Source organism: Oratosquilla oratoria, chromosome 23 (genome assembly GCF_046742065.1).
Source record: "Oratosquilla oratoria isolate Oo_2021 chromosome 23, ASM4674206v1, whole genome shotgun sequence".
NCBI classification, from domain to species: Eukaryota; Metazoa; Arthropoda; class Malacostraca; order Stomatopoda; family Squillidae; genus Oratosquilla; species Oratosquilla oratoria.
In genome coordinates, this window is record NC_134799.1 from 48,795,592 (window position 1) to 48,819,998 (window position 24,407).

Here is a 24,407-nt window from a genome sequence, read left to right on the forward strand (position 1 = left end):
GTGTAGAGTATGTTATCTTGTGTGTTATGTTTATGTATTAGGGTGTGCTGATTTAATAATTCTTTTCCACACTTTTGTAATCACACTATTGTGTATGTGGAACATGCTATGTAAATTGTTTATTTTGTCTTGCTGCAGTCATTTCTTTTTCTCATTTGCTCGATGGGGTCACCAAGTGGTGGTAGTCAGTGGCGGACTTAGCCTACATGGCGCCCTGGGCGAACCTCACCTTCGGCGCCCCCCTTCCACAATGTACATAAAATGCTTGGCTTCTCCCCCTCCACAATGTAAATAAGTTTAAGATGACCAAAACTTTCACAAAACAACTTTTGATTGAAATATTTATTGCTACTACAGAATAAAAGTAAATCATTTGCAAATTTTACAAACCTTGCAAAAAATAAATAAATAAACAGAATTTCTCTCTCTCTTTCTCTTTGTTATGAGTATCATACGCGTCAAAGTCCGTCTCTCTTTCCTTTTATGGGACTTTTATATACATTTGGTATTGATAGACTCAGGCACTCATGATTTGATCTGCATTTGGAAGGGGGCAATGCCGCCCTGGGCGACCGCCCATAGGAAGAACTGCCACTGGTGGTAGTCAAGCAAAGTAATGGTGTAATTGTAGTATTGTATATTTGCTGTATATTGTATGTGCTTGCTTGTGACATTGTATGATTTGTAGTACACTGTATATACAGGGTGTTCAGGATTTGATAATTTTTTTATCTGTCATTTCAGAACCATTTGAAGGATTTAATAGCTAGAGAGCATGGATGACTGGAAAGCATCGGAATATTGGAAGAGAGTGACCTGCATCATGATGGTTCGTGCCGAATTAAAAAAAATTGAAAATCTTAGCTGCAGCTCAGTGCTCCTTGAATACCTTCTCAGACAAGAACTTCTGCCAGGGCCAGGTGCACAATGTGCTGAACAACTGGTGGCTAGCCTACAGTCCACATGAAGTCCCAGACTTCATGAAGACCAAGTTCCCTCAAACTGTGATGGTCTTTCCAGCGAAGGCCATGTCATGGCACCCCACATCTTTGAAGAGGGACTCAGACTTACTTCAGATGGCTATATTGAGTTGCTGTCCACTGTTGTCAAGCATTGGGTGGAAAGGGTGGCTGTGGGAAGACCATACATGTGGCAGCAGAACTCAGCTCCATCAATATTCACATGAGTGTGTGCACTACAGTGTAATGAGCTTTGCCAATAAATTTATCATACCAGATATTTCCAAGGCATCAATCCTTGTCTCATTCACCTCTAGAACACCCAGTAGGTACACTAACCTACAGTGGAAATCAGAATAAAGAGGTTCCTGTCTCTGGTTTTGTCTAAAGGAATTATCTGCACAATGACTTGGCCTTGAACAATAGTGACTTATGGGAATCTGTCTATGTCTATGGCAGGATGAACATGAAGGTAGTGTAGAGTGGTGTTTGAAACCAGAAGTTGAGCGTGACTGTCACTGGTGTGATAATACACCTGAACCTGAGACAGGGTAATTTGAGGTTGTAATTGGGACTAACTGGGCAGAAATATCTGTTGTAGTTTTGACTGAGTCTTCAAACTTATGGGCAAATCTAAGAGTGTGGTTCCTGGTGTGAATTTGTAGTATGTCACCTTCTCAAGGGTTGTTGGATAGAGTCAATATAACATGCTAAAAAAAAAAAAGGGGGGGGGGGATACTATGCTACTGTAACTTTTCTTTACTAACCCAGTGAGATTCATTGAAAAAATATTTGAGACCACTCTTAATGACAGAGACTTGTTTTACAGCTTCCTCCTTCCTAATATACAAGGGTGGGCTAAAAGTTCACAGGCTGACTTGGAAGGAGTTATGCCACAGCAATGAAATTTTTCATGCATTAAATTCAACATTTTCTGATACTAACACCATTGTTTCTTTTCAGATTAACTGGTGCTGATGCAGTAATTCAGGACTTTGAAAAGAACCAAAGACATTTTGTGAATGTGGATAAAACTTGGTACCATGGTGTTATCAAATATCTGCAGAAAAAGGGGTTATCCCTCAAGGATATTCAGACCCTTTTTGCCACTTGGCAAAGATATCACGAATTTCATGTGAAGTTAGGACCTCTTCCTGCTCGACCTCCTCCTCATTGCCGAGTTCCAGCATCACCTCTGAGTGGATCGTCTCCTGTAACTCCTTCAGCTCCTCTGTCGTGAGTTCTTCAGCATGCTCCTCAACAAGATCAGCAACATCTGCCTCGTCTACCTCCAGCCCCATGGAACAACCAATGGACACAATCTCCTCAACAGGTGGCTCTGGTGGATGTTCGAATCCCTCAAAGTCTTGCTCTGCAACAACTCCAGGCCATAGCTTTTTCCAAGCTGAGTTCAAGGCTCTCCTGGTAACCCCTTGCCAGGAAAGATCTATGAGTCTTAGATTACGATATTGTAATGGTCTTTCCAAAATTTATGTAATGTTAGGTTGGTGTTTTCATTAACTTTGAAGCAACATTTGAAGAGCTGCTTTGTGAACAGTTTCTTAAGTTTAGAGATGACTTGTTGTTCCATGGGCTGGAGGATAGACATATTTGCAGGCAGATACACAACGTTTATGAATTTGAATTCATCTAAGATGTCATCCCCAAGGCCTGGAGGATGACCAGGAACATTATCCAAGAGAGGGAGACACTTAAGTGAAAGACCATTCTCCGTTACGTATTTCTTGAGAGCAGGGACAAAAACTAAGTTCATCCACTCTATAAAAAACTGACAGGTCACCCATGCCTTACTATTTGATTGCCACATAACTTATAATTTGTCTTTCAAAACTTTATGAGCTTTAATAGCCCTGGGGTTTCCAGAGTGATACACAATTAGCAGCTTAACTTTACAGTCACCGCTAGCATTAGTGCAAAAGGCAAGAGTAAGCCTATCTTTCATAGGCTTGTGGCCAGGTAGGCTCTTTTCTTCTGCGGTGATAAATGTGTGCCTAGGCATTTTTTTCCAAAACTGCCCAGTTTCATCGCAGTTGGAAACTTGCTGTGGTATGTATCCTTCTTGAGCTACAATAGATTCAAAAGTCTTTATGAAGTCTTCAGCTACCTTAATAAAAATCAAAATAATAATACACAAAACAGGCACAAACACGACGAACAGACAGCAAAGATGTAAACACGAAGACAACACACAAACTGAAGCATTGGGAATCATTGGGAGCTAAGCGAACAGTCTGCCATCTACTGCTGGTGTTTCAAATTATCGCATATCACTAGATCATATCTCAGAATTTTTGTCATATGTTAGGGCGTAAATTTAATTCTTTTTTTTTTACATCATATCTCAAATTTTTCATATGTTAGGGCAATCATATTTCAAGGTATCATTGTATATGCCAGACATCATCATGGCAACTTTAATACCATTATATAAATCTGACTAATATCAACCCTTATTCTGATCCACCCAGCCATTACAAGAAAAATTGCAATCAAATCACAACTATAAGACCAACATTCCCTAAAATTGCCTGAAAAGCAATAACCAATAAGAGTTCTAAGCTGAAATTTCCAGTGATTCTTAGTTTTAATACACTTGTTGACTGTGCCAAAAATTAACAAAATCGGATGATAAACACTTACACATATGAAATTACCCCTGGATTTTTTTATTTTTTCACTGCAGGAACAACTCTTTTGAAAAAAAAAAAAAAAAAAAAAAAAAGTACACCATGGAATTTGTCTCCTCTTAAGCTATCTTTTCATACCAAATACCTTTATATTTTTTGTTTTCTTCATTGTGTAATTGTTGTTAGACTTTAAACATGTTTTTCTCGAAAATTGTTTTTTGGCGCATACGCACCTTGAGCACAGAGGTCCCCATTTATCTAATTGTAATATACAAGAAAGGAGTAATGCTTGTTGGGTACCATCTCCTATTCTCTAATTTTCTATCATGCCTAGCATGAAATTAATGTACAGTTCCATATTTAAATTTTAACTCATGTATTGTTTAAGCTTGGGCTATATTACTTCCTAAACTATTCCAAGTATTTACCTAGTTGTATTTACCTAGTTGTATTTTGCGGGAAGGGGAGCTATGCTCGTGATGTCCCGCCTTTGTATCTTGCAGTGTCTAGTTTGTTTTTAAACTCATGAATGGTTTTTGCGCATACTATTCCATTGTCCAGTTTGTTCCAAGTGTCCAAAACTCTATGAGGAAAACTGTTTTTCTTCAGTTCTCTTCTATAGCTATGTTTTTTTATTTTCTTTCCATGTCCTCTTGTGTTTCTTTTGTCCCAGTTAAGTAAGTTCTCACTATCGAGTACCTCTATGCCTTTCATGATTCTGTAGATGGTCAATAGGTCACCTCTCTCTCTTCTTTGCTCCAGTGTCGGTAACTCCAGTTTAGCCAATCTCTCTTCTATTTATGCTTCTATGCGGAAGGCTATTTCTTCACATCCTTTACATATGTGGTCTTCCTTAATTTGCTCCCATGACCTCTTAACCCCTTCCATACGGTGCCGCACACGTAGGCGTCATGGACTTAGATCTCGGTGGCAGCAGCCAATGCCAGCCGTACGACGTGTCGTAATAATACTCGCATCATAAAATATAGTCACCGCTTATATCGATCGTTCTCTCTTCACCCGTGAATTTTGATAACCATAGAAAATGCGATTACAAAAGAATTAGAAAGAATGTCATTATGGAGGGGCGACTACAATAAATATAATCAAGACGCCGATATGGCAGCCTCGCGAATACACTCGCTCCCCATGACGCCTACGTGTGCGGCACCGTATGGAAGGGGTTAAAGCCTTCCCATATGGAGGAAAGCCAATTTCATCTTTTGCAGCAGTCTACCTGTCTCTCCCATAATTCTGCTGATATGTCTGTCAGGTGACAGGTTGTCTTTTATCATCACTGCCGAATCTTTCTTTTCTTTTGTTTTTGTAATGGGTTCACTTTCCAAGGAATAGTTTAACCCCTTCCATACGGTGCCGCACACGTAGGCGTCATGAGGAGCAAGTGGATTCGCGATGCTGCCATATCGGCGTCTTGATTATATTTATTGTAGTCGCCCCTGTGTTTTTACATTCTCCCAAATGCGCCCTGAATCCCATTCTCTGTGGTTTTCAAAATTCGCGGGTGAAAGAGAGAACGATCGATATAAGCGGCGACTATATTTTATGATGCGAATATTATTTCGTTACGTCATACGGCTGGCATTGGCTGCTGCCCGCGAGATTTAAGTCCCGTATTGAAGTGGTTAAGGATGGTCTTTTGCTACTATTGCCCATTCCCAGTATTTTTCATTCCTTGGTATTGAACTTTATATATCATTCTTGGCTCCATGTAAAAGTAGTGTTTAGATCTTTTTGCAATAGTCTATCATCATCCTCATTTTTCATTCTTATGATTTTTATGTCATCTGCAAGCACGTTGGCATAGCTTATTGTTCCTTCCATTATGTCACTGACACAGACATGAAACATTGGTGCAAGCACTGAAGCTTGTGGAACTCTGCTCATTACTGCTCTCCAGCTTGATATCTTATCCTTTACTACTGTCCTCATGTATCTTTCCTTCAACTTTTTTTTCATCCATTCTAGTAATTTGCCTCTCAGTCCTCCAACACACTCCAATTTCCACAAACGTTGACTGCTAGGTACTTTATCAAATGCCTTCTCTAGGTCCAGGTACACACAGTCAACCCACTTTTCTCTTTCTTGCAGTACATCAATAACTCTCAAGTAAAATCTTAAAAGGTTCGACACACAAGACCTTCTAGATCTAAAGCCAAACTGTCTCTCAGAATGATCATCTTTTCAAGACATTTGGCCCATCAATTTTTCACAATCCTTTCACATAATTTCACTGTTGTGTTGGTTAGTGATATCTGCCTATAATTTATTGGTGTCTCCTTATTTCCACCTTTGTGTACTGACACCACATTTGCACTTTTCCAATCAAGTGGCACACTGCCTTCTAAGACTGTAAATTTTGTCCACTATGAGATCCTGTCAGGTCCTGATGCTTTTATCACATCTAATAATCCCCAGAGATTGAGCACATCCATCACTTCTACATTTATATCTTCTAAACCTGGTTTTTGCTTCCCTCACTTTCCTTAAAAAAAACTCTTGTGATGACTGGTTGTTAACTCATTTATTATTTCTACCTGAGCTGAGGCTTCTTCAGAGGCCTCACCACTCACTATTATCTTGGTGATTACTTCCCTGCATCTCAATTTACCATTCATAAATGTGTAAACCGTTTCGGTTCATCTTTGCATTAATCCACTACATCTCTTTCAAAATTGCTTTCTTCCTCCCTGTGAATTCTTATATGGTCATTCCTAGCTTGTTTGTGAGCTTCTTTTGTTTTATTACAAAGGATTACAAAGGCGGAGCATGCCGACAGGAGACCTTTTGATCCATATCTAGGTCGGATGCGAAAAAAAAATCATATTAATAATAGAATAATAAATAAAAACTATGATAATGTAAATAACAAATAAAATACATAAATAAATGCATAGGTATAGTTAAATAATAAACAAACAGGTAAATAGTAAATAATAATAAATTGACATATAACTAATAATAAATAAAAATCACAGACAAATGATAACAAAACAAAAACAAATAATATAAGATAAATTATAATCATTACAGCATCTTACTTAGGTATTTATCTAAATGATTCTTAAAACTTTGAACTGAACTACATTGCACTACCTGTGCAGGAAGTTTATTCCACTCAACTACACGGTTGGCAAAGTTGTTTCTACCTACTTCCAAATTGAATCTATTTCCGGACAGTTTGAGACCATTGTTTCTTGTCTGATTCTCATTCAATGTAAAAATTTGGTCACTTTTGATGTTGTCAATTCCCTTTAGAATTTTAAAGACCTGTATCAAGTCACCTCTGAGTCTACGCCTTTTTAGGGAAAACAGATTCATATGTTTTAGTCGATTTTCATATGATTTATTTTTGATATTTGGAATCAGTTTTGTGGCTCGCCGTTGTACTCTTTCCAATCTGTCAATGTCTTTAATGAGATTCGGTGACCATACGGAAACAGCATATTCCAAATGTGGACGAACTAACGATTTATATAGCTTGTTAATGAGTGATGGACTTTTGAAATCAAAAGATTGCGCAATCAATCCCAGAATCTTATTTGCTTTCTCAGAGGCTGAAATACACTGCTTGGATGATTTGAGGTCGTTACTGATAATTATGCCGAGATCTTTTTCACTATCCACTTTTGTTAACGAATTTCCAAATAACTTGTAATCGTACTTACTGGTATTTTTACCTATGTGCATTACCTTGCATTTACTTGTGTTAAATTTCATTAGCCACTTTTCAGACCATTGCTGTAATTGATCTAAATCTTCTTGAATATCTAATTGGTTTGAGTGATTATTTGCCACTCCGCACAGTTTTGTATCATCAGCAAATTTGGAAACAGTAGATTTTAGTCCATGGTCTATATCATTTATATATACTATGAATAGAAGTGGCCCAAGAACGGAACCCTGAGGAACTCCACTTGCAACACTTTTCCATCCAGAAGTTTTTCCATTTAAAACAACTCTCTGTTTTCGATCATTCAACCAATTACTAGTCCAACCTAATAGGCTACCACTTATTCCATGCAAAGCTAATTTAGTAAGTAGTCTTTCGTGTGGGACAGTATCAAAAGCTTTTGCAAAGTCTAGATATACTAAATCTATATTGTTTCTTTTGTCATAATTCGAGATAACTGTGTTGTAGATTTCGAGTAAGTTAGTCACGCAAGAACGTTTCCGTCTGAAACCATGCTGGCTATCATTTATCAAACGGTTACTTTCTAAATGATGTTCGATAGCATCTCTGATGATAGTTTCCATTATTTTTCCTATGATTGAAGTCAAACTTATAGGCCTATAGTTATTTGGTTTCTTTTTGTCACCTTTTTTGAATATGGGAGTAACGTTAGCTAGCTTCCATTCTCTTGGGACATCTCCGGATATGATGGATTTCTTGAAAATAATTTCTAATGGAACAACAATCTCATTTTTCATTTCCTTTAAGATTCTTGGATGCCAACCGTCAGGCCCTGGTGTTTTATTAACTTTGAGTTTGTCTATACACCTTTTAATTTTTTCTTTTGTTATATTTACCGTACCGAGTAAGTTTACACTAGACTTTTCACAGGTTTCAGTTTGGAATTCACTTTGAGGTGTTTTGTTTACGAATACCGAGCTAAAATAATTGTTTAAGATATTACACATTCCTTCATTTGAATATTCAAGTTGACCGTCAGCAGATACTAGTGGACCAATGTGATTCCTAACAACCTTTTTATCTCTAATGTAACTATAGAATTCTTTGGATTTCTCAGCGATGTTCATTTCGTATTGTCGTTTTCTTTTTCTTATTGTCTTTTTTAAATCTCTCTGTATTGATACATAACTTTCATAGTCATTAGATACACCCGAGTACTTATATTTCTTATAAGCCTGTCTCTTTTTAGCAATACTTTTTTCAGTTTCTTTGTCGAGCCACTTTGGGCGAGCCTGATTTGGGGGACGTCTGTCCTTAAAAGGAATGTAAGTTTGAATCATCTTAGTGAGCGTATTTTGAAATATTTCCCACATCTGATCTACAGGTCTTTCGTTTAATTTTGCCTCCCAATCTGTAAGCTGAAGCTCCTGACGTAGTTCTATGAACTTAGCTTTACTGAAATCGGGTATTTTAGAAACACAAGTATCTATTCTAAAATTGTTTAGGAGTTTGAATCTAACTAGGTTGTGATCGCTATTTGCAACAGATTCACCGACTTCTACATCAGTTACCATGCTTTCGCGGCTAGTGATCAAAAGATCGAGTAAGTTTCCATATCTTGTGGGCTCTTTTACATGCTGAGTTAAGTAATTGTCACCAAGAAAATCAAACAAGCGACTACCTATATGGCCATGTTCAAGGGTCATCCAATCAATGTCAGTAAAATTGAAATCACCCATTATCAATAAATCCCGGTCGCAGAAACTAGACAGTTCTTGAAATAACAGTTTGTCGTCTGCTAATGATAATGTCTTTGGCCTATATATTACACCTATATTAATTTTTTGTCCATTTGTTTGGGTTAACTTAACCCACAAACTATCATATGCATCCTGTTTCACTTTCTCTAAAACACAAGCATGAACATTGTTTTTAACGTACAATAGAACACCCCCACCTTTCTTGTGGTTTCTATCCTGATGAAAGTGTTTAAATCCCGCAATATTAAATTCAGCTTCGAACTCTGTACCATTTAACCATGTCTCAGTTATTCCTATCATATCGAGATTTTCGCTTTTGACATACACCTGTATTTCTTGAAATTTGTTTCTAATACTACGAGCATTAAAGTACATGGTTTTAAGAAACTCGTGATTATTTCTTTTTGACACATTTTGAATTTCAATATCATATCTTACATTATCATTTTGTTTTTCATTTATACCTTGCTCTATATTATTATTTGGTCCTTCATTGACGTTCAATGCCTCATTAACATTTCTCCTATCAAAATTAACATTTCCCCCATCACGGACATCTGGTCGATCACGGTCATCCGAACTATTTTGTACATTTTGTCCCCCTACGTTACCATGATTCACGCCGGCCTCCCGTCGTTCAGAGACATTATGTCCGGCATCCCTTTCTAAAGTTACATTTTGTCCTCCAGTGACATTATATCCTACCGTGATATTTTTTCCTCCATTATAATTACATCCCATCATGATCTTTTGTCCTCCACTGTCATTACATCCTATCATGATATTTTGGCCTTCATTGACATTCTGTCTGGTATCCCTTCCTAAAATTATATTTTGTCCTTCACTGACATTATATCCTACCATGATATTTTCTCCTCCATTATCATTACATCCTATCGTGATATTTAGTTCTCCACTATCATTACTTCCCATCGTGATCTTTTGTCCTCCACTGTCATTACATCCCATTGTGACATTTTGTCCTATTACATTACATCCTAATGTGACATTTCGTCCTCTAGCGACATTATATCCACTGTCATTACATCCTATCATGATATTTTGGCCTTCATGGACATTCTGTCCGGTATCCCTTCTTCTTTTCCTCCATTTTTCCCAAGCCACTTATGTCACTCCTCTTGTGAGGTGACCACAATTGGCTACAGTAGTTCAGTAAGGGCTGTATTAGGGCCTTCCATAGTGTCAGCATTACTTGTGACTTCCTTGTGGTTCTGAGGACCCACCCTGCCATCCTTTTGGCTCTTGTCACTGCCTCTGAGATATGTTTTTGGAAGCAGCAGTCTTCACTCAGGGTGATACCCAGGCATCTGACTTGTGGAGGTGGGGTAATTTCTTGTCCTCCCTCAGTGTGTAGTGAAGTTGTGTCCATTATAGTCTTATTAGAGCCATGCCTTAACATCTACAAATTTCCCTCATTGAAGGTTGTGTTGCTTCTCTTAGTCTAGGTTTATACCACATCAAGGTCTTGTTGTAGGCAGGACACTTCTCCTGTTACATGGCAGCTTATGCTTGTGTTGTCAGTGAAGGATGAGAGATGGGAACCTTACACTTGTGCTAATATCTCCCATGTGAATTTAAAGACCTGAGGACCCAGAATTGAGCCTTGTGGCATTCCACTGACATCTCTCTCATCTGACTTGTGACTGTCTACCATGAGTGCACATGTCCTGTTAGGAAGTTATATAGCCATTTCCCCAGTTTACCTGTCATGCTGAGGGATTTGACTTTGTGAAGCAAAACACCATGGTTGACTTTGTCAAATGCTTTTGCAAAATCAAGGATCACGACATCCATTTTCTTTCCCTCAACCAGGTTTTAAAGCACCCAGTCATAGTGTGGTAACAGTTTGGAGAAGTAGGACCTTCCTTGCCTGAAGCCATGTTGGTTAGCATTGAGGTGACTATTGTTCTTCAGATATTCAATAATTATGTTTCTGGCACATTTCTCAGTTGTTTATTATGTGTGATGTAAGGGTGATTGGTTTGTAATTTCTGTCATTTCTGGGTAGTGTCTTGTCTCCACCCTTGAAAATTGGGCTTACCGTGTCTTTCTTTAGTTGTTCTGATACTATGCCTGTGTCCACTGAGCATCTCCATAGTTTGTGCAGGGGATGGGCTAGTTCTCTACTGCATTTTCGGAGCTGAGTGGCTGGTTGAATGATGGTTATCAATAAAAAAAAATATTAAGGCTTAGATTTGTCTGCCCAGTGCTTTGAATGTCATTCATATGTAATATATATAAGGGATAGAAAACCTGGATGTGGTGGTGGTGTGGCAATACTTGTACAGAAGAACATATGTTATCAGAATGGACAAAGCCTGAAGAGACAACAAAAGTTGCACATGAAATAAAGATTGGGCAGAGTAGTACACTCTTAAGATATAGTTACTGACCATCCAATACTAAACAAGAGTACAATGCATTGAACCAAGACTTCTAGCAATGGGAAATGAAAAAGTTAACCAAGTACTAGTTTGTGGGGATTTTGATTTTAAAGAAATAAGATGGGAGCAGCACAAGATGGAGGGTGGATAGGAAAGTGAGCATGCCAAGTTTTATGATGCTAGTTAAGAAGTTAGATGCATTTTTGCACCAACATGTCAGAGAATTCACCTGAGCCAGGGAAAGTGATACCCCATCACTACTAAATCTCATATTTACCAAAGAAACACTATGAATAGAGAACATTGTGTACAAAGCTCCAATTAGGAATAGATATCATAGTGTGTAAACATTTCACTTCTTGGTGGAAGGAATGCTGGATGGAATCCAACATAGTCCTAAGAGATGCTATTACAAGGGTGACTATGAAATGGCCAACATGTTTAGTAGTGCTGATTGGGAAGAGGAGTTTAAGGAAAATTGTGTTGAAGACAAATGGCATTTTTTTTTTTACAACAGTACAATGCAGTGATAGAAACCTGTGTTCCACTACAGCAATCCTCTCTAAGTGAAACAACACTTAAACTCAAGTGAATGACTGGAAGAGTAATTACCAAACTTAAGGAAAAGGAGAAGGTCATGGACCAGATACAGTATATACTGTAGGAAGAGAAATGAAATGACAGAAGTCATAAGAGATGCAAAATATAGTTTTGAGAAGAAACTCTCCACTGAGGTATAAATAAATCCTAAGGCTTTTTTTTACTTAAGCCTGAAGCAAGAATAGCTCAAGGAGGATGTAGTACATCTCAAGTGCTCTGATGGCTCTCTTACCTCCACTTTACTTTCCTGAGATAGGTTCTGTACTTAGCAAATAATTCCAGTAGGTATTTATTAAGGAAGGAGGAAGTAATAATCAAATACCAGTACTGAATAATAGCATTTAGGGTGAGATTCTACAGAAGTGTAGATTCACTACAGAAGATGTAAAAACTATGATTGGAAGCCTTAGATCAGAATCAGCACCTGGACCTGATGAAATACATCTTAAAGTACTCTGGGAATGTGTATCTGAACTGGTACATCCGCTTATGATGTATAAAACTTCATCAGGGAACTGTTAAGAAAGGACAAAACAGATTACCTGGAAAGAAATCACCTGCTAAAGAATTACCAACACATGTTTAGAGCAAGGACATTTTGCCTGACCCAGTTGTTCGAATATCTAGAAAAATTAGAAAATATGGAGGATGATGGGGATAGTGCTGATGTTGTATATCTTGACTGCTGAAAGACATTTGATAATGTCCCTTACAGAAGACTTTTAGCTAAATTGGAAACTCTAGGAGTGAGAGGAGAAATATAAAGGTGGATACCATGTTTTCTTGGAAATAGCAAAGGGTCTGTATCAGGGGAACCTCCTTGGAATGGTTGCAGGTATAGAGTGGTGTCTCACAGGGGAGTGTATTAGACCTGGTACTGTTCCTAGTATTCATAAATGACCTGCTAAATAATATCCAGTCAAATGGAAAACTCTTACCTAATGATGCAAAAATTTACTATTGGATAAGAACTGCAGCAGACGACATTACCCTACAACAAGATTTGAATGTACTGAAGGAATGGAGCCAAAGTGGTTGCTCCAGTTTAATGAGGAGAAATGTATGGTTATACATATTGGCAGGAAGAACCCAGGCTGTCAGTACTATTTGGGACAGAAAGTACTGGAGGAAATAAAATAGGAAAAATATCTTGGAGTCATCATTACTAGTAATCTCAAGCCAGTCAGGCAGCTATGGCTGTAGCAAAGGATATTTCAAAACTGGGGTTAATATAAAAGATTATGACATGTCTTGATGTGGATATGCTGATTTTCCTATATAAGGCAATGATAAGGCCGTGTCTTGAGTATTGTGTCCAAGCATGGTCTCCATATATGAGAGGTGACCTAAAGAAGATGAAACAAATACAAAAAAAGGCCACCAAACTTGTCTTGGAACTGAAATACTGTCCATATGAAGAGCAACTAGCCAGGCTAAGACTCACTATACTTGAAGAACTAAGGGCCTAAGGAGACTTGATAGAAACATTCGAAATCATGAAATGTATGGATAAGGTTGGCAATGAAGAATATCGGTATTTTTTTTAGAAGTGCACATCTATGCACTGTAACATTAGAAAAATAAATATTAATTTTGTAAATAATAATACATAATTGTAATAAGTGTTTTTCTTGGCAGAAATCAATATCAGAAAATGCTGCTAAAACCTATGCAGAAACGTATAAAGTCACATAGACTCCAGATTCAGAGGTCTGAGATGACGACGACAGCCATGATGACCACTAGAATTACAGCTACAGCATTACTAAATGCAGGTTAGGTTCAGTAGGTAGGTAGATTAGGTTAGGTTAGAATAGACAAATTTCTTTGGCTTCTGCCTCTTCCAAAACCAAGATGGCATCTCAAGCAACCAAAGCAGCTATGTTTGTGTATTTATAGCCTTTAGCAACTTTTTCTATTGCTGATTCCTGCCAAGAATAACAAATATTACATTGATGTATTATAATTTACAAGATTATTATTTAATTTTCTATTGCTAAATTGCATAGGTGTACATTATTAAAAAAAACAGAATATCTACTGTTGTTTACAAGAGACTGCCACCCAGAAACAAGAGGTCATAACCTCAAGTTAATGAAACCACACAACCAAATGGTAAAGAGGAATAAATTTTTCCATTTAAGGGTGGTGAATAAGACATAAGTGGAACATCCTTACTGTTTAAAAACAGATATAACCAGTATGAGACTGAAAAACAACTGAGGAGAGGCATCCCCTTATGAGCTTTAAGCTCTCTTGCCTCATTTACTTTCACTAAGTTAAGCATCAACTTATAATACTAAAACGTGGGTAGCCACCTGAAGAACTGTCAACCCAAGATAGCTCACCTGAAGAACTGTCACCCTGTCATGGTCTGGGGTGACAATTATTTTTTGGTGTAGGGTCAACTTCGCCCCTCTATTTGACCAATTCGGCCCACCATAGTTAGGTTACATAGGTTAGAGTAGACGAATTTATCATACTTTAAATTCTTCGACCTCCGCATCTATTAAAAGAAATATTGCGTTTCAAGCAGCCGAAGGGCCGAGCTGGCCTGCAAGCCAATTCTTCAGAGGATCCAAAACAATTTTCAAATGTAAAAATAGAAAAGTGATAAATGTGTGCGCGTAATACTGGAACAGAACAGAGGACATTAGGGAGAAGATCCCCTTATTTTGCCCAAACAAGTTCGGAAAACATATGTGTCTTTCTACACAATAACACATTCACCCAAAAGCCTTCAAGCCTTGGCTTTGTCACGAGCTCTGGCGCTGTGCAAATTGGAAGACTATAATTTTGGAAAGCATTTATGCTTATTCCTGCGAAAAATAAAGAACGTCTTTTACTCATGAGCAACAATATATGTTTACTTTAGTCATCACTATTATAAAGTAATCAAATTGTACTTGTCTTTCTCCGTCCCAAAAATCGATGCAAGGTATTCCGCCATGTTTGTTATGTTTGTCAACCCGTTGGTTCTTGTTGTTTACATTTTGCGAGGTTGACAGTTCGATTTGTTTTTTCTTTTTTGTAAATAGTGATCACTAAAATGAAAAAAAAAATGGTATAATTTGAAATACCTTTTTACTTCTATGCTAGTCAACCTTATCTTAGATTAATGACAAATTAAAATTTTGGTGGCGTATAAATATTAGTTTTGTACTTGCAATAAATATTGACATGTTTATAAATTTGACTTTCACAGATTTCGTTGGGTGAGACCCTGGTGGTAGCACACTAGGCATTTCTCGTTAACTTACTACTTGCGTTTACTGACTCTTTCTGCCGGGAAAACTGAACAATTCGCTGGTAAGGACAACGGCGAGTGAACCAACATTCTTGGGGTTTATATTACCTTCTGTATGGCCAATACTCCGTCTCGGGTATTGTTTGCATATTGTTGTACGGTAAAAATCTACTCAGTAGCATGGAACTGATACTTTAGGGTCTAAATGGGGCGCCCCTACGGACCAGAGTCCCACATAATTTTGTGTTAGAGGAAATATCTACTCATAGAGAATTTATGTTACTTTATTATACTGCGACTGTCCCTCCGTTATGTTGCCCCACTACTCTTAATACTGCCCTGTATCACTTCTCTGAAATGTGCATTTCCATTTTTGCCGGGCCCTGTGGTATGGGAGAAAGAATACTGCAACCGCGTCTTCCCATTTGAGTCGTAAAAGGCGACTAACACGGGACGGAGGATAGGACTAGGCATCCTGCTCTCTGTAGCCCAAAGGGGGCATTCAGAAAAAAAAAAAAAAAAAAAACATAGGAGAGTTTGGGAGGAGTTTTCCAGCCAACCACCCGGATGGTGGTGGTGGCCAAGAAGTCTGGTCAACCCCGCCGCACCGTCGACTTTCAATGGCTCAACGCAGCATGCCTACGGGAGACTCACCCCCCCCCCCACCCCACCCTTCGACATGGTAACTGACATTCCCAAGTACTCTTACAAGTCGGTAGCGGATACACATTGGGGATACCACCAGGTGGAGCTCCACCCGGACAGCCGCAACCTCACTATGTTCATCACGCCATGGGGTAAGTACAGGTGTGGTAAGTGCCAAACACGCAGTATTTTGGTAGGAGTTTATTGCGGAGATCTACACACAAGTAAGACAGGAAGTGATCTGTCACAAGCGAATGCTTGGGGGGCCTAGCTGGGCATTAAGACGCGCCCGTGGCCTACTTTCTGTTACATTGTTGCTAGGCGGGAAAAAGATTGGGCAAAACAATACATACTAACATATCTAGGTATATACATAGAAATATACAGTAACAAGAGAACAATTACATATAATGATGAATATGCATGCAAAATGGTTAAGGGTAACATATATTTAGTTCCTTAATTCTACGACGTGTACAATTGGCATAGACGCATACGCGTTTAGCGTACGCCTAATGGCGTATATATATTCGGTTATATAATTATGTATAGGCACTTATATAATGTAATGACTACATAGGCTTACTTATACAATACATTTACAATAGATATATGTTGATATTAAGTACTCATGTATAATAAAGAAGTATGACATATACATTAAAGGAGATACATATACAATAAATATATACAATAATTAAGTAAGGAAGGGCTTGGCTACACAGGTATCGCCGCACCCCTATGGGCCACTGCTCTGCTGGTGATGTATACACGAAGCGGTTCGATGACGCCATACAAGAGATAATAAGGAAGCACAAATGCCTGGATGACACCCTGTTGTACGACAGCAGCATCGAGGACGCATTTTGGCATGTCTATGACTTCCTGGAAACCTGCGCGGCTATGGGCATCACACTAAAACCGGAGAAATTCCAATTCACCAGGAGAGAGGTGGACTTCGTAGGATTCAGAATCAGCTGGGAGGAGTACAAACCCATGGAAGATCGGCTGACAGCTATCAGAAACTTCCCTATGCCGCCCCAGCCCACCATCACCGACATCAGAGCTTGGTACGGATTCGTAAATCAGCTGGTACCATTCCTCGGCACTGCTCCCGTCATGAACGCATTCCGGGAGCTCCTGAAGAAGCCATCCGACAAGTACGTCTACTGGGACGAGCAACTCCTTACCAAGTTCCACCAGGCCCAGGACCATCATCTGCCAACTCGCCAGGGACGGCCTGGCACAGTGGCGGACTTAGCCTACATGGCGCCCTGGGCGAACCTCACCTTCGGCGCCCCCCTTCCACAATGCACATAAAATGCTTTGCTTCTCCCCCTCCACAATGTAAATAAGAAGTTTAAGACGACCAAAACTTTCACAAAACAACTTTTTATTGAAATATTTATTGCTACTACAGAATAAAAATAAATAATTTGCGAATTTCACAAACCTTGCAAAAAATAAATAAATAAATAGAATTTATTGGACCACAATACAACTCCCATCTAAACCCTTGCTTTTCTCACTTTCCTAGCTGCAAAGTCATCAACTAATTCATGATAAGAAATATTTTCAGCAACTGTGTGATTTATGCTGATGGTAGCCAGAGCAGTGAGGCGTTCCTGTGACATAGTTGACCTCAGGTAGGACTTTATGAGTTTCAATTTCGAAAAGCTCCTCTCTGCTTCAGCAGCAGTGACTGGAAGAGTAATAGCAATCCTGAGAGCAGTCCACAAATTTGGATATATTTCAGAGAGCTCCTTTTCGTGGATAAATGTTAATTGCTCAAGCAAGGACATAGTTTGTGATGGCATGTCTGGCAAGTTTTTCAGCTCATGTTCAAGCTCTCTACCATTCAAGTCAGAATGGCCCTAAACTGTAGTGTAGTGCAAAGATCCTCACATTTTTTGGTCAGCTCCTCAAATGTGAGATTATGAAAATTAGTCAGCACACCAAACTTCTCTCCCACATTTTCCAAGGTGGAAAATCTTTCCTGAATGGCTGACATTGCAGCATCAACGACTGCATTGAAGAATGTCACCTCCAACTTCTTCAAAGCATCATTTAAGGGATCATCACATGCTTAATAGGAGAAATGCCGCTTTGTAGACCTTAGCCGTTTCTGATTTAACACAGCGTCCATATTCATTTGTTCACAGATATCTTTGGCAGCCATCTGTGCCGCAACAAATCCTGTTGCCCTGTAACCACAGAGAACTCTCTCTGTCTTCTTTAGGAGATTTGTTGCAACATCAAATTGCATGCTAGGAGACTGCATCTGCTTGCCCACATGCTGAATTTGGCACAACAGATCGTACCACACAACTGAACAAATGGCGAGGCGGTATGATCCAACCCCCTCTGCAGGAGACTGGGCCTCAACCTTTATTGCAGAATCTTTGGTGTGATCTCTCACCTCGATCAGTGCATCTCTCACTGCAGCTGTTTGATATCTTAGGGGCTCCACACTCTTGATCTTGCTCTCCCATCTTGTATCAGACCACATCTTTAAGGTGATATTCACATGTTTTTTCAAAATAGCCCATCGTTGTGTGGAGGCTGTAAACAAGTAAAGCTTCTGCAAGATGCCAAAGTAACTTGTGGCATTAATAGATTCCTTGGCAGCATCGACCACTACCAGATTCAGAGAATGAGCCCCACATGGAACAAACAGAGCTCTGGGATTCATTTCAAGTAGCCTGGATTGAACACCCTTGTTTTTTCCTTTCATGTTTGCCCCATTGTCGTATGATCGCCCTCTACAGTCCATGAAAGGAATTTTTAACTCTTCCAGTCTCTTCAAAATCATAGAAGCCAAATGCTGACCAGTCGACTCTTCAGCCTCCAAGAACCCCATGAAACGTTCCATTATATGGGGTTTCCCCTCCAGTGATACAAACCGAACCACAACTGACAGCTGTTCATTGTGGCTGATTTCTGGAGTGCAATCTAGAATTATTGAGAAGAACTTAGATTGTTTGATGTCAGCCACCATTGCTGAAATGATCTCGCTACTCAACAAATCAATGAGCTCGTTATGTATGTGGTGGCTAAAGTAGCTGATGTGACTGGAGGTCTCCTTTTGGACACGGTTAATGTGCTCTTTCATTATAGGGTCAAATTGTGCCATCAGCTCAACTTCTTTCAAAAAATTGCCATTCGATGGTGAAAACAACTTTTCTCTGTGTCCCCTGAGTGCCAAATTCCTAACCGCCAAAGAATGCACAATAGCAGTAAGACGTGTTAGCACTGCTTTCCATCTTGATTTCTCAGCCTCCAGAAATGCCATTTCCTTCTTGTCAATAGTTTCCCCTCTTTTCATTCTCACTGCCAGCTCTTTCCACGTTTTCATAGATTTTAGGTGTTCTGGACTGTTTTCGTGTGATGTGAGCAATGAACCTACGTGCTTCCAGTCTGAAAGTCCCTGTCTTGTTAAATGTATCTTTCTCTTGGTAAATAACGTGCAACAGAAACAGAAGAGGCTGTTGTTTTTTGATGAATAGACTAGCCAACTTCTGGTCATATTCTCACCACTAATCAAAGACTTCCTGAAGTAATGATGGCGGCAACTTCTCCCATCACTCTCGTTTTTAGGAAATATGAAATCAGATGATAATTGGGTCGGTCCTCTCTCTCTCTCTCTCTCTCTCTCTCTCTCTCTCTCTCTCTCTCTCTCTCTCTCTCTCTCTCTCTCTCTCTCTCTCTCTCTCTCTTCGTTACGTGTATCGTACGCGTCAAAGTCCGTCTCTCTCTCTCTCTCTCTCCTTTTATGGGACTTTTATACATTCGGTATAGATAGACTCAGGCGCTCATGGTTTGATCTGCATTTGGAAGGGGGCAATGCCGCCCCCTCCCAAGTGCCGCCCTGGGCGACCGCCCATACCGCCCATAGGAAGAACCGCTACTGGCCTGGCATATAAGTCTCGCCTCACGGCCGCCGTCACCGACTGGAGCAAGGAGGGCATCGGATTCGTGCTCCTTCAGCAATACTGCGGGTGCTCATCCCCCGACACGCCCTTCTACTGCAAAAGGGGTTGGCGCCCCGCGTTGTGTGGCAGCAGCCATCTCACCCCCGCCGAGTCGGGCTACGCTGCGGTGGAGGGAGAGGCCCTCGCCGTTGCGTGGTGCCTACAGAAAGCGAGGCTGTTCCTCCTCGGGTTCCCCAACCTCATCATCGTCACAGACCACGCCCCCCTGACTAAGCTACTGGGGGATCGGGCCCTGGCGGACATAGCAAACCCTCGCCTCCTTAGGTTCAAGGAGAGGACCTTACACTTCAAGTTACAAGTAAAGTACCTACCCGGAAAGCGTAATTCCGCTGCGGATTGCCTATCACGCTACCCGCGACCTCAGGGCTGAGCCCAGCAGGACCGACATCGACCTCGACGAGGACCTAGCTGCAACAGTAGCTGCCGCAGTCTCAGCTGCAATCACGCAAGAAAGATTCGTAGTGGACGAGGAGTGCGTCAGAGAGGCCGCTGTTGCAGACCCAGTCTACCAGATGCTACTAGCGAAGGTCTCCGCTGGCGATTGGCACCCTAATAAATCACAAGAAGTGGCTTGCCTTCGCCCAATCTATGGGGTTAGAGAGAGGCTGGCCGTCGCGACAAGATGTCGTGACATACACGTTTGACCAAGGATGCATCCGCCTCGTCATCCCCGAAGCTCTCCGCCAACGAGTAGCAGCTAACCTGCACGTGGTCCACTAGGGCGTCGACTCCATGCTCCGCAGGACCAGGCAGGCGGTCTACTGGCCAGGGATAGAGGGCGACCTCCAGCATCACAGGCGGTCTTATGATGAGTGCTAGGCCCACACCCCACCCTTACCGGTGGAAACACTCATCGTAACCCATCCCCCTGAATACCCGTTCCAATGCACAGTGGCAGACATGTTCCAGCACTAGGGTCACATGTACATGGCGTACGCGGACAGGCTGACAGGCTGGCTGGAACTGGCCCACTTTCCCAGTGCTACCTCATCCAACCGAATCAAGACGCAACTGCGGAGGTAGTTCACCCGCTGGGGAGCCCCACAACAAATATCGACAGACGGTGGAACGAATCTGGTCAGTGAAGAAATGGCAGAGTTCTTCAAGAAATGGAGTGTCTCGGCAAGACTTTCGTCCGCCCATTATCCCCAATTCAATGGCAGGGTAGAAGCCGCGGTCAAGGTCGTGAAGCGTCTCATCATGGCCAAGACCGACGGCGGAGGCAGCCTCGACACAGATACAGCCTCACTGGCCCTACTTCAGTACCTAAACACACCACTTCGGGGAATCAACAAGTCGCCCGCGCAGCTAGGTTTGGATAGACAATTACGGGACGGGGTGTCCACCGCCGGCCGACACCTAGTCATTCAACTGGGGCTGGGCACTTCGCCAACGGGAGAAACAGATGGTTGACAACGGCGAATTCCTGGTCAACAATGGCCCAGCAAGAACCCTGCCACCCCTCCTCCCCGGTGCCCGCGTGCGAGTGCAGAACTAGGCTTCAAATGTCTGGGACTGGACCGGCACTGTTGTCGAGACACTCCCACATCGGCAGTATACCGTCAGGCTGGACGGCAGTGGTCGAGTATCCAGAAGGAATCGTCGCCACATGAGAACCATGATCACGACACCCGAGGGGCTATCTCCATCACCACCGACATCACACAGCACACCCTCGCCCGCCCCCCAGGGCCAACGCCTAAGTCGCTTACACAGGCAATCACGGCCACCCGCATGGTTAAAAGACTTTAGTCAGAAAGGATGCAACCACTACTCTCTGGAGTTCATTATACAGGGGTCGCGCACCCATGTTACGGCCACATTGTATACCTTTGTACACTTTTGCCAAAAATCATGTTATGTTCATGCTGTTCTGTATGTACTGTATTATAGTATAAGTTAACTCATGACAGTTATCATGGTTTATCTCGGAGGGTGTAGGATGTACGATAGTTTAGGCAGCCGAGCGCTGCCGACATACATCTGTATGCAAGCATGTAAGACAGTGTACGCCTAGAGATCTATGGTGTTTGATTAACGCCAAACAGGAGTGTAGTTAGGAGGGTGTCGGGAGTGAAGAGAGGGCGAGGGAGAGAAGGGGTGGCTATACTAGTAAGTGAAGAGATAAGTAAATGTGTGGTGGAGTGGAAAGAAGTTTCTTCAGGGTTAATATGGGTGAAGGTGAAACTGGGAAGGGAGATGTGGGTCTTTGTAAGTGCATATGGCCCTGGTAGTGAGAAGAGTGTAGAGGAGAGAGATTTTTTTTTATGGCTTTAAATGAGTGCATAGAGAGTTTAGGGAGAAAAGTCAATGTAGTGGTATTGGGAGATCTCAATGCTAGAGTAGGAGATGAACCAATAGACGGAGTGGTCGGGGAATGTGTAGTGCCAGAATAAAAATGGTAGTGGAGAGTTGATGGTGGAGATGTGTTTAGAAAGTTGATGATAGCTAACAGTGTTTAGGAAGAAAGTCAAGCATAAGTACACATGGGAGAGAGTGGTGGATGGAAAGGTGGTAGATAGGGCTTTAATGGACTATATAGTGATACCCAGGAGAAGAGTAGGAAATTTTTGGATGTATATGTTCTTTCTTGGAGAAAAGTAGGAGATAAGCCAGCTGATGTTTGCGGACGACACTGCGCTTGTAGCAGGATCAGAGGAGGGATTAAAGAAGTTAGTGACAGAGTTTGGGAAAGTGTGCGAAAAAAGGAAGTTGAAGATAAATGTGGGTAAAAGTAAGGTGATGAGATGTACAAGGGGAGAAAGTGGCAGCGGACTGGAAGTGAGTATTAAGGGAGACTGAAGGAAGTGGATAGCTTTAGATACTTGGGTGCAGTAGAGGTAGAATGTAGATTGAGAGAAGCGAGTAAATGCCTTGGTGGAATAAAAAGTGTAATGAGAAATAGACATCTGGGAATGGATGCTATGAGGAGATTGTATGAAGGAGTGATTGTGCCGACAGTACTGTATGGGGCAGAAACATGGAACATGAGAGAGGAAGAGAGAAAGAGTTTGAATGTGTTTGAGATGAGTTGTCAGAGAAGTATGATAGGGGTTAGTAGGCGGGATAGAGTGACAAATGAGGAGGTGAGGAGGAGAACGGGGGTGGAAAGGGAGTTGGGAGATAGGGTGGATGAAAGAGTATTGGGGTGGTTTAGACACATGGAAAGAATGAGTGAAAAAATATTAGTAAAAGAGGTGTGGAAGGAAGATGTGGAGGGAGTGAACATGAGTGGGTGACCTAGGATGAGGTGGATGGATAGGGTAAAAAGGGGTTTGGGAAAGAGAGGAATGTCTGCTGAGGAAGGACGGGAGAGGACAGAAGATAGGGGTGAATGGAGAAGGGTTGTATATGGATGATGTTGTAATGCATGAGATGGAATGGGTGGGGGATGGGGGGTGAGGGAGTATGTGTGAGATAGATTTGACGCAGCCCGAAGGAATTTCTCCCCGTCTTCTTTTCTGCATGAGGGGGACAGAGAGGGGGGTTGACCGATTTAATGAAGCGGCCATGCTGTGGATGTGCTGTGTCTTGCGACACTGCTTCTGACCCAGGGCAGTGGGAAAGATGCAGGGATGACCCGTTATCCAGGAGGTGCCAAGATAAGAGGGAGGGAAGAAGGTGGAGGGGAGTGTAGTGTGATAGGGATGGAATGGGTGGGAGTGGTTTTTACGCTTTTATTTTTTGGCTACTTCTCTTATAAGGAGGAAAAAAGCCCTTGGTATATGTATGTATGTACATGTTCTTAGGAGAGAGAGTGGGGAATATCAGATAATTTTTTGGTGGAAGGTAAGTTGAGAGTGGAAGATAGATGGGGAAAGAGGAAAAGGACAGAAAGTAAGCAGGTGTTTAGAGTAAACTACTTAAATGAGAAAGAAAAGGAGAAGTACAAGAAGAAGCTGAGAGAAGAGTGGGAGAAAATGAAAGATAGAGCTAAGAGTGGAGAAGGAATGGGGATTTTTGAAGAATAGAGTCACAAAATGTGCAAAGATGGTGTGTAGAACAAAGAGGTTGGGAGGAAATAGAAGGAAAGATAGTAAGTGGTGGGATGATGAAACAAAGAAGATTGTAGTAGAGATGAAACGAGCATTCATAGATTGGTTGCAAAATAGGACAAGAGGTATGAGAGGTATAGAGAAAAGAGAAGTAAAACATAAGATAAATGAGGCAAAAAAGGAGAGCGAATGTAAAATGGTGGAAGGGTGTGAGAGAACATTTTGAAAGTAATAAGATTATGTTTTAGGAGGAAATCAAGAGAGGAGGGGGAGGCGAATCAAGTATGTGCAGGTGGAGAGATGATAATAGAAGAAGCGGCGATAAGAGGAAAATGGGCAGACTATTTTAGGGAGTTGCTAAATGTAAAGGAGGATAGGGAGAAAAAGGTTGTTGCAGTGGGAGGCGTTAAGAAAATGAGTGATGGGTGAGGAAAATGGGAGAGAAATAAGAAAAGATGAAGTGAAAGCAGTTATTAAAGTAATGAGAGCAGGTAAGGCACCTGA

The 24,407-nt window shown here is 41.1% G+C and overlaps 2 protein-coding genes across 2 annotated transcripts in view; both read right to left on the bottom strand.

Moving 5' to 3' along the window:
- The window catches only part of U2af38 (U2 small nuclear riboprotein auxiliary factor 38), a 100,705-nt gene extending 85,662 nt beyond the window's left edge, over window positions 1–15,043 (bottom strand). Inside the window, exon 1 of the mRNA XM_076207107.1 lies at window positions 14,931–15,043. Within this exon, the coding sequence (XP_076063222.1) occupies window positions 14,931–14,974 (44 nt within the window). The 5' untranslated portion in view covers window positions 14,975–15,043. The remainder of the gene's footprint in view (window positions 1–14,930) is intronic.
- Window positions 15,044–18,002: 2,959 nt separating this feature from the next.
- On the bottom strand, window positions 18,003–19,241 carry LOC143037803 (zinc finger MYM-type protein 1-like). Its single transcript, XM_076206358.1, has one exon. The coding sequence runs from the start codon at window positions 19,239–19,241 to the stop codon at window positions 18,003–18,005; it is 1,239 nt and encodes a 412-aa protein (XP_076062473.1).
- Between the last annotated feature and the right edge of the window lie 5,166 nt (window positions 19,242–24,407).